The sequence below is a fragment of the Rana temporaria genome, chromosome 4, assembly GCF_905171775.1.
Source record: "Rana temporaria chromosome 4, aRanTem1.1, whole genome shotgun sequence".
In the NCBI taxonomy this organism is placed as follows: Eukaryota; Metazoa; Chordata; class Amphibia; order Anura; family Ranidae; genus Rana; species Rana temporaria.
The window spans coordinates 116,631,820-116,644,672 of NC_053492.1; the positions used below are offsets into that span (position 1 = coordinate 116,631,820).

General features: G+C 43.3%; 1 protein-coding gene across 1 annotated transcript in view; it reads right to left on the bottom strand.

The window, feature by feature from the left end:
• Positions 1-1,870: 1,870 nt before the first annotated feature.
• LOC120936488 (coagulation factor VII-like) overlaps positions 1,871-12,853 on the bottom strand; it is a 31,418-nt gene continuing 20,435 nt past the window's right edge. Inside the window, exons 7-9 of the mRNA XM_040348872.1 lie at positions 9,608-10,035; positions 6,965-7,082; positions 1,871-2,518 (exon numbers count right to left, since the gene is read on the bottom strand). Coding sequence (XP_040204806.1) covers positions 1,941-2,518; positions 6,965-7,082; positions 9,608-10,035 — 1,124 coding nt within the window. The 3' untranslated portion in view covers positions 1,871-1,940. The remainder of the gene's footprint in view (positions 2,519-6,964; positions 7,083-9,607; positions 10,036-12,853) is intronic.

Consider the following 12,853-nt stretch of genomic DNA (forward strand, 5'->3'; position numbering starts at 1 on the left):
GATTCGGCACTGTGTCGCTTTAACTGACAATTGCGCGGTCGTGCGATGTGGCTCCCAAACAAAATTGGCGTCCTTTTTTTCCACAAATAGAGCTTTCTTTTGGTGGTATTTGATCACCTCTGCGTTTTTTATTTTTTGCGCTATAAACAAAAATAGAGCAACAATTTTGAAAAAAAATCAATATTTTTAACTTTTTGCTATAATAAATATCCCAAAAAAAGATAAAAAAACATTTTTTTTCCTCAGTTTAGGCCGATACGTATTCTTCTACCTATTTTTGGTTAAAAAAATCGCAATAATCGCTTATCGATTGGTTTGCGCAAAATGTATAGCATTTACAAAATAGGGGATAGTTTTATGCCATTTTTATTAATATTTTTTTTTTTTACTACTAATGGCTGCGTTCAGCGATTTTTTTTTTCGTGACTGCGACATTATGGCGGATACATCGGAGAATTTTGACACATTTTTGGGCCCATTGTCATTTTCATAGCAAAAAGTGCTGTAAAAATGCATTGTTTACTGTGAAAATGCCAATTGCAGTTTAGGAGTTAACCACTAGGGGGCGCTGTAGGGGTTAAGAATGACCTCATGTGTGTTTCTAACTGTAGGGGGGCGGGGCTGGACGTGTGACATCATTGATCATCTTTCCCTATATCAGGGAACAGACGATCAATGACAGTGCCACTGTGAAAAACGGGGAAAGCGTGTTTACACACACCTCTCCCCGTTCTTCTGCTCCTGTGACCGATCGCGGGACACCAGCAGCAATCGGGTCCCGCGACCGCGGTCACGGAGCTTTGGACCGAGTCGCGTGCGCACGCCGGCGACCCACGGCTGGGCTCTTAAAGGCGACATACCTGTACGTGCCTGTGCCCAGCCGTGCCATTCTGACGACCTGTATGTGCAGGAGGCTGTCCTTAAGTGGTTAAGTGGTTAAAGAGGGCCCTGGACTGTGTTACTTTTTCTGAGACAAAAAGGGGTTAATTGCAGATCCTATCAAGCTGTGTGGGCTGTGGGCGGAGCCAAGAAAGCCAGAGAGCTACATGACTAGAAGAACAAGTGGGAGGAGTTCCCGCCTGCTGCTGCGTGAGATGCCATGTGTGTGTCCAACACTGAAGAGAGAGCTACGTTGCTGTAAAGAGAGGATTAGAGTGCAGCCATGTCTTCATTTTCTTTGATGCAATCTACCATGGGGCCTAGGATGTTTTCTGTGGGTACCGCAACGGGTGCCATGCTGCCCGGAACCCTGCTAACGGATACACCATTGGAGATATTGAAGCGCTGGGTATGCTATGCCACAAGTGTGAGGGACTGGCCGCACCCCCGTCCATTTGTCCGGTGTTTACATTGCAGGGAGTACCTGTTCGCTGTGGAGAAACCTACTATGTCACCCTGTGCCTACCGAGTAAACTGGGCCACGGGTATCGCTACAGTGGAAGCTGCTGCCCTTGCTCCTGTGATGGGACCTGCACTCACCACACCTGCTACAGTGAGTGTTCCTGTAGGAGATGTCGCTGCTACTGTTACCAAAAAGCCATCAGGGGACATCGCCCTCGCTACTGTCACCTACACTTAAAGTGGTTCCATTTTTGGATAGAACTCCACTTTGAATAAAGTATTGGGGAAAAAAATAATTTGCTGCACCCTTTAGTCACTGGGTTGCCGACTATGTTTTACTTGACTGCTATTACACACAGCTAGTGGATGCGGGGTGTTAAGAGCTTGTGCCAAAAATGTTCCCCCTGTCAGGAATTTAAGGGTTAAAAAATTGTATATTTTTGTTTGCGGCTATTTATGCAAAAAGTTATTTTGTTTAGTCTTCTGCTACCAGATACAGTATAGTTCAGTACAGACATGTAATTGCAGCTTTTCTCTCTATATGAACTTGTATAATTTATTCTACATGACAGAATTGTTTTCTGGATAACAGTGGTAGATCATAATGTCTGGACAAGTGACTCATCAAATCCCTCTGTTTCAATGATAGTGTCCTTTATCCATGAAATATAATTTGACACTCTTGTATATACACCATATTTTCCTTCTGCTGCACATCCTTCTCCCCAGCTCACGACCCCCACCAAGTACCAGGAATTGCGATATAATACAGCAAATGGACCTCCACTGTCCCCTTTACAGGCATCTTTGGCTTCAATGCTGTATCCAGCACAGAACATGTTTCCTGTTAACACATTTTCAGTGGATGCGGTGCAGGCCTCTTGGCTGACAACAGGTAACCGGACCTTTAGTAAAAAACGACTAGCACGTCCTTGAAAGCGTGTAGATCCCCATCCACTTACTTGCCCTACCTCCCCTTCCTGCGTTAGTAAACGCCCAAGGCTAGGAGTAGGCAAGCAGATGGGTCGTGAGTATTCACCAAAGACAACTGGGTTGCGTAAGTACAGAAGTGCAATGTCATGATCATAATAAGCTCCTAGGTAATATGGATGGGAAAAAACTTGTAAGACGTGAATCTTCTGTTCATCCCTATCCCGCAGATTTTTGTCAAAATCACCTAAAAATTTGGTAAAAGTAAAGTTAGAGAAAAAATAAATATCAGAGAAGAGTTTTTTTTTTTACCATCCTTACAAAAATATATAGCAGAACATGAACTGTACATGCCCAGATAAAAGCAAATGAAGCAATATAATTTGAGCATCACTTACTTGCATCACTTTTTGCATCACTTTTCATACATAGTTGAAAAACATTGCACAACTCATTGCAGACTGTTGAACATTCAACTGTGTCCCATCACACTTGCACTGCATGTATTTGTCTGACTAGACATTAGAAACATCTTGGAGTTCCTGCCGCGTGGTGATTTGAGCAAGAAGAAGCAGATACCTGGTTTAGGTTTGGTTTCTGTTCCACAGTAAGTTGGAAAAACTTGGATAGAAACGTTATTGCCCTCCAGGAAGCCATAATTTGCGTGGACTACACTGCAGAGTCTTCCAGTAAGAAAGCCTTTTTCGACTGGATTTAAGTACAGTCATGGCCGAAATTGTTGGCATCCCAGAAATGTTTCCAGAAAATCAAGTATTTTTTACAGAAAAGTATTGCACTAACACATGTTTTGCTATACGCATGTTTATTCCCTTTGTGTGTATTGGAACCAAACAAAAAAAGGGAGGAAAAAAGAAAATTGGACATAATGTCACACAAAACTCCAAAAATGGGCTGGTCAAAATTATTGCCACCCTTTCAAAATTGTGGATAAATAAGATTGTTTCAAGCATGGCTCCTTTAAACTCACCTGGGGAAAGTAACAGGTGTGGGCAATATAAAAATCACACCTAAAAGCAGATAAAAAGGAGAGAAGTGTCTCACTAAGCATGGACAACAGAAAGAGGAGAAGAGAACTGTCTGAGGAAAAATATCAACAATCTCAAGGTTACAAGTGCATCGCCAGAGATCTAAATTTGCCTTTGTCCACAGTGCGCAACATTATCAAGAAGTTTGCAACCCATGGCACTATAGCTAATCTCTTTGGGTGTGGACGGAAATAAAAATTGATGAAAGGTTGCAACGCAGGATAGTCCGGATGGTGGATAAGCAGCCCCAAACAAGTTCCAAAGAAAATCAAGCTGTTCTGCAGGCTAAGGGAGCATCAGTGTCAGCGCAAATTATCTGTCGACATTTAAATTAAATGAACCGCTATGGCAGGAGACCCAGGAGGACCCCACTGGTGACACAGACACATAAAAAAGCAAGACTACAGTTTGCCAAAATGTACTTGAGTAAGCCAAAATCCTTCTGGGAAAATGTCTTGTGGACAGATGAGACCAGGATAGAGCTTTTTGGTAAAGCACATCATTCTACTGTTTACCGAAAACGGAATGAGGCCTGCAAAGAAAAGAACACAGTACCTACAGTGAAATATGACGGAGGTTCAATGATGTTTTGGGGTTGTTTTGCTGCCTTTGGTACTGGGTGCCTTGAATGTGTGCAAGGCATCATGAAATCTGAGGATTACCAAAGGATTTTGAGTCGCACTGTAGAGCCCAGTGTCAGAAAGCTGGGTTTGCATCCAAGATCTTGGGTCTTCCAGCAGGAAAATGACCCAAACATACGTCAAAAAGCACCCAAAAATGGATGGCAACAAAGTGCTGGAGAGTTCTAAAGTGGCCAGCAATGAGTCCAGATCTAAATCCCATTGAACACCTGTGGAGAGATCTTAAAATTGCTGTTGGGAAAAGGGGCCCTTCCAATAAGAGAGACCTGGAGCAGTTTGCAAAGGAAGAGTGATCCAAAATTTCGGGTGAGAGGTCTAAGAAGCTTATTGATGGTTATAGGAAGCGACTGATTTCAGTTATTTTTTCCAAAGGGTGTGCAACCAAATATTAAGTTAAGGGTGCCAAGAATTTTGACCAGCCCATTTTTGGAGTTTTGTGTAACATTATGTCCAATTTTCTTTTTTTCCTCCCTTTTTTTGTTTTGTTCCAATACACACAAAGGGAATAAACATGCGTATAGCTTTCCCTGTAAAAAAAACAAACATGCAATGTGTTACTGCAACACTTTTCTGTGAGAAATACTTGATTTTCTGGAAAAAATTCTGGGGTGCTAACAATTTCGGCCACGACTGTATCTGGATACATTGTGTTGTATGTACACAATGACAATAAAGTCTATCAATATATCTACAGTTGCAATAAATAGTATGTGAACCCTTTTGGAATGATATGGATTTCTGCACAAATTGGTCATAAAATGTGATCTGATCTTCATCTACGTCACAACAATAGACAATCACAGTCTGCTTAAAGTAATAACACACAAACAATTAAATGTTACCATGTTTTTATTGAACACACCATGTAAACATTCATAGTGCAGGTGGAAAAAGTATATAAACCCCTAGACTAATGACATCTCCAAGAGCTAATAGGAATCCTGTTGGCTGACACCTCACTCCAATCGATGAGTTCTGGGTTTTCTTTTCACAAGAAGCATTGCCTGATATGAATGATGCCTCGCACAAAAGAGCTCTCAGAAGACCTACTATTAAGAATTGTTGATGCATAAAGCTGGAAAGGGTTATAAAAGTATCTCCAAAAGCCTTGCTGTTCATCAGTCCACGGTAAGACAAATTGTCTAAAAATGGAGAAAGTTTAGCACTGCTGCTACTCTCCCTAGTAGTGGCCGTCCTGTAAAGATGACTGCGCAGACTGCTCAATGAGGCGAAGAAGAATCCTAGAGTGTCAGCTAAAGACTTACAAAAGTCTCTGGCATATGCTAATACGTAAGATACGTAAAACACTAAACAAGAATGGATTTCATGGGAGGATACCACAGAGGAAGCCACTGCTGTCCAAAAAAAACATTGCTGCACGTTTACAGTTTGCACAAGAGCACCTGGATGTTCCACAGCAGTACTGGCAAAATATTCTGTGGACAGATTAAACCAAAGTTGAGTTGTTTGGAAGAAACACACAATACTATGTGTGGAGAAAAAGAGGCACAGCACACCAACATCAAAACCTCATCCCAACTGTGAAGTATGGTGGTGGGGCATCATGATTTGGGGCTGCTTTGCTGCATCAGGGCCTGGACGGATTGCTATCATCGAAGGAAAAATGAATTCCCAAGTTTATCGAGGCATTATGCAGGAGAACTTAAGGCCATCTGTCCACCAGCTGAAGCTCAACAGAAGATGGGTGTTGCAACAGGACAATGACCCAAAGCATAGACGAAAATCAACAACAGAATGGCTTTAACAGAATAAAATACACCTTCTGGAGTGGCCCAGTCAGAGTCCTGACCTCACCCCGATTGAGATGCTGTGGCATGACCTCAAGAAAGCGATTCACACCAGACATCCCAAGAATATTGCTGAACTGAAACAGTTCTGTAAAGAGGAATGGTCAAGAATTACTCCTGACCGTTGTACACGTCTGATCTGCAACTACAGGAAACGTTTGGTTGAAGTTATTGCTGCCAAATGAGGTTCAACCAGTTTTTAAATCCAAGGTTTCACATACTTTTTACACCTGCACTGTGAATATTTACATGGTGTGTTCAATAAAAACATGGTAACATTTAATTCTTTGTATGTTATTAGTTTAAAGGGGTTGTAAAGGTTTGTCTTTTATTTTCTAAATTGGTTCCTTTAAGCTAGTGCATTGTTGGTTCACTTACCCTTTCCTTCCATTTCCTTTCTATATGTTTTTTTTTCTTTGTTTGAATTTCTCACTTCCTGTTTGTCCTCAGTAAGCTTTCCACCATCATCCGAGCGGTGGAAAGTCATTTAGAACAGCTTACTGAACACCTTACTAAGGAGAAACAGGAAGTGAGAAATTCAGACAAAGAAAACAAAGAAAAAAAAATTTAGAAGGGAAAACGAAGGAAAGGGTAAGTGAACCAACAATGCACTAGCTTAAAGGAACCTATTTAGAAAATAAAAAACAAACCTTTACAACCCCTTTAAGCAGACTGTGATTGTCTATTGTTGTGACTTAGATGAAGATCAGATCACATTTTATGACCAATTTGTGCAGAAATACATATAATTCCAAAAGGGTTCACATACTTTTTATTGCAACTGTAGGTGGGTTGGATCATAACTAATAATTTTTGCCCGCTTTTTTTAATCGGCTGACATATGCTGTGTCCAAATTCAGTAGCTCTGTACCTATTATCCGCTGTGCTGGTTTTATTGCAATTGCAACAAGAGAAGTTTATGTATTTCGGCAAACAGCCTCAATCATACTATGATTAACACTGTTTGGCGAAACAGTGTTTAGTATCGCTTGTTTGGGGATCAGCACCTAGGGTTGCAGCACCAACCTCTACACCTACCTTATACCTGGCTTTGGAGCTGGAGCACAGTTTTGGGGCTGCTAATAAAATTCTTGTCCAATATCATTATAGAAAACAAATATATATACATTTTTGTGATTCTTCAGCTTAAAAATACAATATCAACAGTATACCAATTATGTGTAGTACGATAACTCACCAATGGTAACATGATGAGGAACAACATCCTCATAGCAGTGGGCAGCTGACAATACCCAGCGTGCACTAATAAGACTCCCACCACAGAAATCGACTCCTCGGATTGTACGGACTAAGACCTGAAAAAAACAATAAACAATATCATGAACACAGAAAGTATACATTTTTATTACAAATATAAAGAAAGTAACATTTTAAGGAGTATAGCCCAAGGAAAATGCAGTAATCCTTAGCATCCATTACTAAAATCTGCTATGGTTTAATGATCCCATCCCATTTTGATAACACCATGTCAAAACTCATATTTTCTGCTGATTCAAGATCTCTAGTTCTGACTCAGCACTCAACGGGGGGGGGGGGGTTCAGACCTTCCACAGAAAGCAAGGGTCCCAATCTGCAGCATGCTGACAGTGAACAAGCTTTTTGACTTTCTAAAGAAATCAAACTTTGCACACCTTTAGTTTTCATGGATCTGAAATGTGTTTACCCGCTTTTAGCTGAATATTCAATTGAGCTTTAAAGTGGTTCTGAAGGCAGTTTTTTTTACCTTAATGCATTCCATGGGCGGCCCGTCCGTTAAGGGTGCCCAGGCACCGCCTCCCCTCCTATCCATGCGTCTGGCCACTTGTAGGATGCTGGGCACATGAATTACAGGGGCGGGGGTATTTTTTTGAAGCACTGATAAGAGTCAATAGGCTTCAAAATAGGGTGGACTTCGGGCGCAGGGAATGCGCCACAGCCCGCCCAGGGGTGGTGTTAGCATAGAGAATTAATATTCGCTATTCTGACACTGGTCCTCCTCTTGGCCAATTGGGAAGCGGGAATGAGACCTGTCACCCAATTGGCTGAAAGGACAGGCGATCCTATTGGATGCCTAGGAGGAGCCGCATGGCGGAAGCGGGGAGGCTAGGACACAGGAGCCAATGCACACACCATGGATACTTGCTGCACAGATGCCCACTGCCCGAATGCCTGCTGCCCACACTTACCCCACCTAGATTTGGTAAGTGCAGGACCGACAGACAGCGAGCAGGGGGGTTGTTTGCCACCTCCCTCCCCCAACAAAAAAAACCACCAGCTACCACTGATGTATTCTATGCATTAAGGTAAAAAAAAACTCTACTGTTTGTGCCTCTCCCCCTCCTTTGATACTTACATAACACTGCTCTTGATCCAGCATTATCCCTGCCAGCAGCCCCACTCTCCTCTCTTCCTGCATTTCTGCATTTCAAATCCAGTGAGGAGGAAGAGGAGGCAGGGCCAAGTCACCCTGTGTGAGTCTATGAATGCACACAGACCGGCTCTGGAGTACACCAGAGCACGAGTGTCCCCATGGCAGGTGGCTTGTGTGGGGGCACTTGGAGAAGAAGAGGAGCCTAGAATGCTGGTAGGGTACCTCAGAAGATGAGGTTCAGGGCTGCTCTGTATAATACTGCCTACCTCACAGAGCAAATAAGTATAACATTTTTGTTATTTTAATTTAAAAAAATTACTTTACTATTACTTTAAGAACATTATACTGTAGATTTCTGTATTGATTAATTAAAGCAAAAAATGTCAGTGATTTTATGAGAAAAATGTGAGTTGATTGGTGTTCAGGCCAAAGAAAAAAAATCAGGCTTATGAACCAAGTTACAAGATTTGCATCTGAAATCTTATTTTAACCAAATAAAAATGTTAATTTGCTTTGCTGTATGAGTTATTTCAAAAATACAGAATACAAAAAAATAGTGTCCGTCTCTAAACTATCAAAAAATACAGCATTTAAGGCCAGAGAAGTGTTTAATGATGACGGTGTTTCTCAGTTCCAGTTCCATAAGACCCCAAATAGGTCATGTTTTGAGGACTTCCTTAATTTTGCCTAGGTATTTTAATCTGTGTTTTTGACTCAGTAATTAATACACTGTTCTCATTGAGGAAATTCCTAAAACATATTAGCTGTACTTCGGGGGATATTTGGGGACTGGAGTTGACAAACACTGATAAAAAATATTATGTTGCCAAGAGTGTTTGCATAGGACATGGAACTTTGGAATGACTAAAAAACAAATACATGGTAAACATAATGAATTCAAAGAGAAGCAGACTTGCTGTATATTCCACCCAGGTAAAAGCATAGCTGTAATCAGGGCCGATCCGCCCTATAGGCTCACTATGCAAGCCGCTTAGGGCCCCACAAAGCTGCGGAGGGCCCTCCAAATTACTAGAGGCCCCGCCTCGGTGAGAAGTCGTTTTCAGCCCCTCACCTCGCTTCTCAACTCGCTGGCTGCATGGGAGAAGAGGTAAGAAGTCAGCACCCCCAGCTTCTCACTTTAATGTAAGATGTCATTTTCGACAGCAGAATACCCCCTCCCCCACTTCTCAACTTCAATCTTTAATGTGACATGTCACTGTCGGCAGTGCCCCCCCTCCCCGCTTCTCAACTTTAATGTGACGTTATTTTGCTTAGGGCCCCAGGGAGGTCAGGATCGGCACTGGCTGTAATAGTTATTACCATGTTATTTTTTTTACCTGCAACATCATTGCTTTCCAAATAATATTACATGCTTTTACATATGATAGATCACTGCATTTTACAAATATCAAAGTTGACAAATTTTATAGTATACTTTACATATATCAATCAACTTAAAGGTTAACAGACCTGCCACGGACACTGCCCCAACTCACAGAGCATGCCGCCAACAATCCGGGCATGTTCATCTGCCAGGGAGCTCTCAGAATAACCATGTCCACTGTCTGTTCTGTTTGTATGATTCATGTTAGTCGCTGAATTTTCAAGAGGACCATAACCACCAACACTTATATATGAACTGTTGGTGTCATTCTTTATTCCTCCCAAGTGCTGAGATGACATAGTTGCCGATGGTTTGTTTATTGTTTGAGCTGATTCAGTCTCGTTACTGAGGGACAGCTCTAGAGTTTCATTTAAACTTCTTGGTTTAGACGCGGTCGGTGTCCAACTGGGTGGGGAACGAGTAGTGATGTTGTAGTCCGTATTGAAGAGTTCATCTGATTCCAGATCCAGAAGAGAGCGCGATGAGAAAGCTGTCAGTCCACAAGGAAATTTAACTGGAATTTAAGTAGAAATTTGAATCATTACCATCATGCCTGTAGTTCATGAGAAGGGAAAAAAAAAGAGATTTTTAATACAGCTTACCTGTAAAATCTTTTTCTTGGAGTACATCACGGGACACAGAGCGGCATTCATTACTATATGGGTTATATGGAGTACCTTCAGGTGTAGACACTGGCAATCTCAAACAGGAAATGCCCCTCCCTATATAACCCCCTCCCATAGGAGGAGTACCTCAGTTTTGTAGCAAGCAGTATGCCTCCCAAAATGGTCCTCAAAAAAGAGGGGTGGGAGCTCTGTGTCCCGTGATGTACTCCAAGAAAAAGATTTTACAGGTAAGCTGTATTAAAAATCTCTTTTTCTTTATCGTACATCACGGGACACAGAGCGGCATTCATTACTATATGGGATGTCCCAAAGCAATGCTTACAATGAGGGGAGGGAGAACATCTCCAAGACAAAAGGATTTAATTTAGAGATATACTCAAATCATAATAAATCCAACTTAGTTGAGAAAAATAATTTTAAATTTTAAATTTAACTCAAAAAAGAGGAGCCCCCGGAATCCGAGGGTCTCAAACTGCAGCCTGCAGCACTGCCTGCCCGAAGGCAGTATCAGTATTCCTTCTTACGTCCAACTTGTAGAATTTTGTAAACGTGTGGACAGAAGACCAGGTTGCCGCCTTGCAAACTTGAGCCATAGAGATCTGGTGGTGTGCTGCCCAGGAGGCGCCCATGGCTCTAGTAGAATGAGCCTTTAATGATACTGGAGGAGGCAACCCTTTCAAGCCGTAGGCCTGAGTGATTAATTGCTTAATCCACCTAGAAATGGTGGACTTTGCAGCTGCCTGCCCCTTCTTGGGCCCATCCGGTAGAATGAACAGCACATCTGTTTTCCGGATCTTCTTTGTAGCTTTAAGATAGGCCTTCATGGCCCTGACAATATCCAAGGTATGCAGCAACCCTTCCTTTCTGGAAGTAGGTTTAGGGAAGAAGGATGGTAATACCAAATCCTGGTTCAAATGAAAACTGGATATGACCTTCGGTAGGAAGGAAGGATGAGGGCGGAGAACGACCCTGTCCTTATGAAAAACAAGATATGGTTCCTTACAGGATAAGGCCGCCAGCTCCGAAACTCTTCTTGCGGAAACTATGGCAACCAAAAATACTAACTTCCTTGTCAGTAGAACCAAAGGAATATCAGCCAACGGCTCAAACGGTTGTTTCTGTAAACTTGACAGAACAAGATTTAAATCCCACGGACAAAGCGGGGATTTAACTGGAGGTCTAATACGCAAGACCCCTTGAAGGAAGGTCTTAACCAGCGAGTGGGTGGCCAGCGGCCGCTGAAACCACACTGACAGAGCAGAAATCTGTCCTTTGATTGTGCTTAATGCCAATCCTTTATCCACTCCTAGCTAGAGAAAACTTAATACTCTATCGATGGTAAATTTGCGAGAAAGCCATCGCTTGGACTCACACCAGCCTACATAGGCCTTCCAGACCCTGTAATAAATCACCCTAGAGACCGGTTTCCTGGCTCTGATTAGGGTAGAGATTACTTTCTGAGACAGACCTCTACCCCTGAGAATCAGGGATTCAGCTTCCAGGCCGTCAAATTTAGATGCCGTAAGGCAGGGTGGAGGATCGGACTTTGCGATAGCAGGTCTGGCCGTAGAGGAAGAGTCCAAGGGTCTCCCACTACCATCCCTAAGATTAGTGAGTACCATGCCCTTCTGGGCCATGCTGGAGCTACCAGGATGACTGGTATGTGCTCCACCCGGATCCTGCGCAGCAGGCGGGGTAGTAACTGGAGCGGGGGAAACGCATAAAGAAGTTTGAACTGATGCCAAGGGCAAACCAACGCATCGGTTCCGCAGGCCATCGGATCCCTTGAGCGGGATATGAACCTGTCTAGTTTCTTGTTGAGTCTCGATGCCATGATATCCACGTCCGGCACTCCCCATCTTTGGCAGAGTGCTTGAAAGACTTGTGGATGCAGAGACCATTCCCCCGGCCATAGAGTCTGGCGGCTTAAGAAGTCCGCCTGAAAGTTGTCCACTCCTGGAATGAATATTGCCGATATGCAGGGCACATGAGCCTCTGCCCATAGGAGAATCAAGCTCACCTCTCTCTGAGCGGCTTGACTCCTGGTTCCCCCTTGGTGATTTATGTATGCCACGGCCGTGGCATTGTCTGATTGAATTCTCACCGGGAACCCCTGCAATTTTGACGTCCAAGCCCTGAGGGCTAGTCGAGCAGCTCTGAGCTCCAAGATGTTGATGGGCAACTGCTTCTCTGGCTTTGCCCAAGTACCTTGGCGAGTGCAACCATCCAAAATTGCTCCCCAGCCCGTCAGGCTGGCGTCTGTGGTCACTATCTTCCAAGCCACTGGGCTGAAAGACTTCCCTTTCAGTAGATTCTGAGGGTCTAACCACCAACACAGACTTTGTCGGACTCTTGATGAGAGCGGCAACGGGATATCCAAGGCCTGTGGCCTTCTGCTCCATGCTGACAGGATGGCTGCCTGTAGGATGCGAGTGTGGCTCTGGGCGTATGGTACCGCCTCGAATGTGGCCACCATCTTGCCTAGTAACCTCATACATAGGCGAATAGTCGGTTCTTTCTTGCTTAGAACCAGTAGGATTAATTCCTTGATGGCTTTTACCTTCCTCAGAGGTAGGAACACTCCTTGTTGTTCTGTGTCTAATCTCATGCCGAGATATTCCAACTGCCTTGTGGGCTGGAAAGCTGACTTTTCTCGATTTAGGACCCAGCCGAACCTCTCGAGGTATTGGACCGTGAGGGCCACTG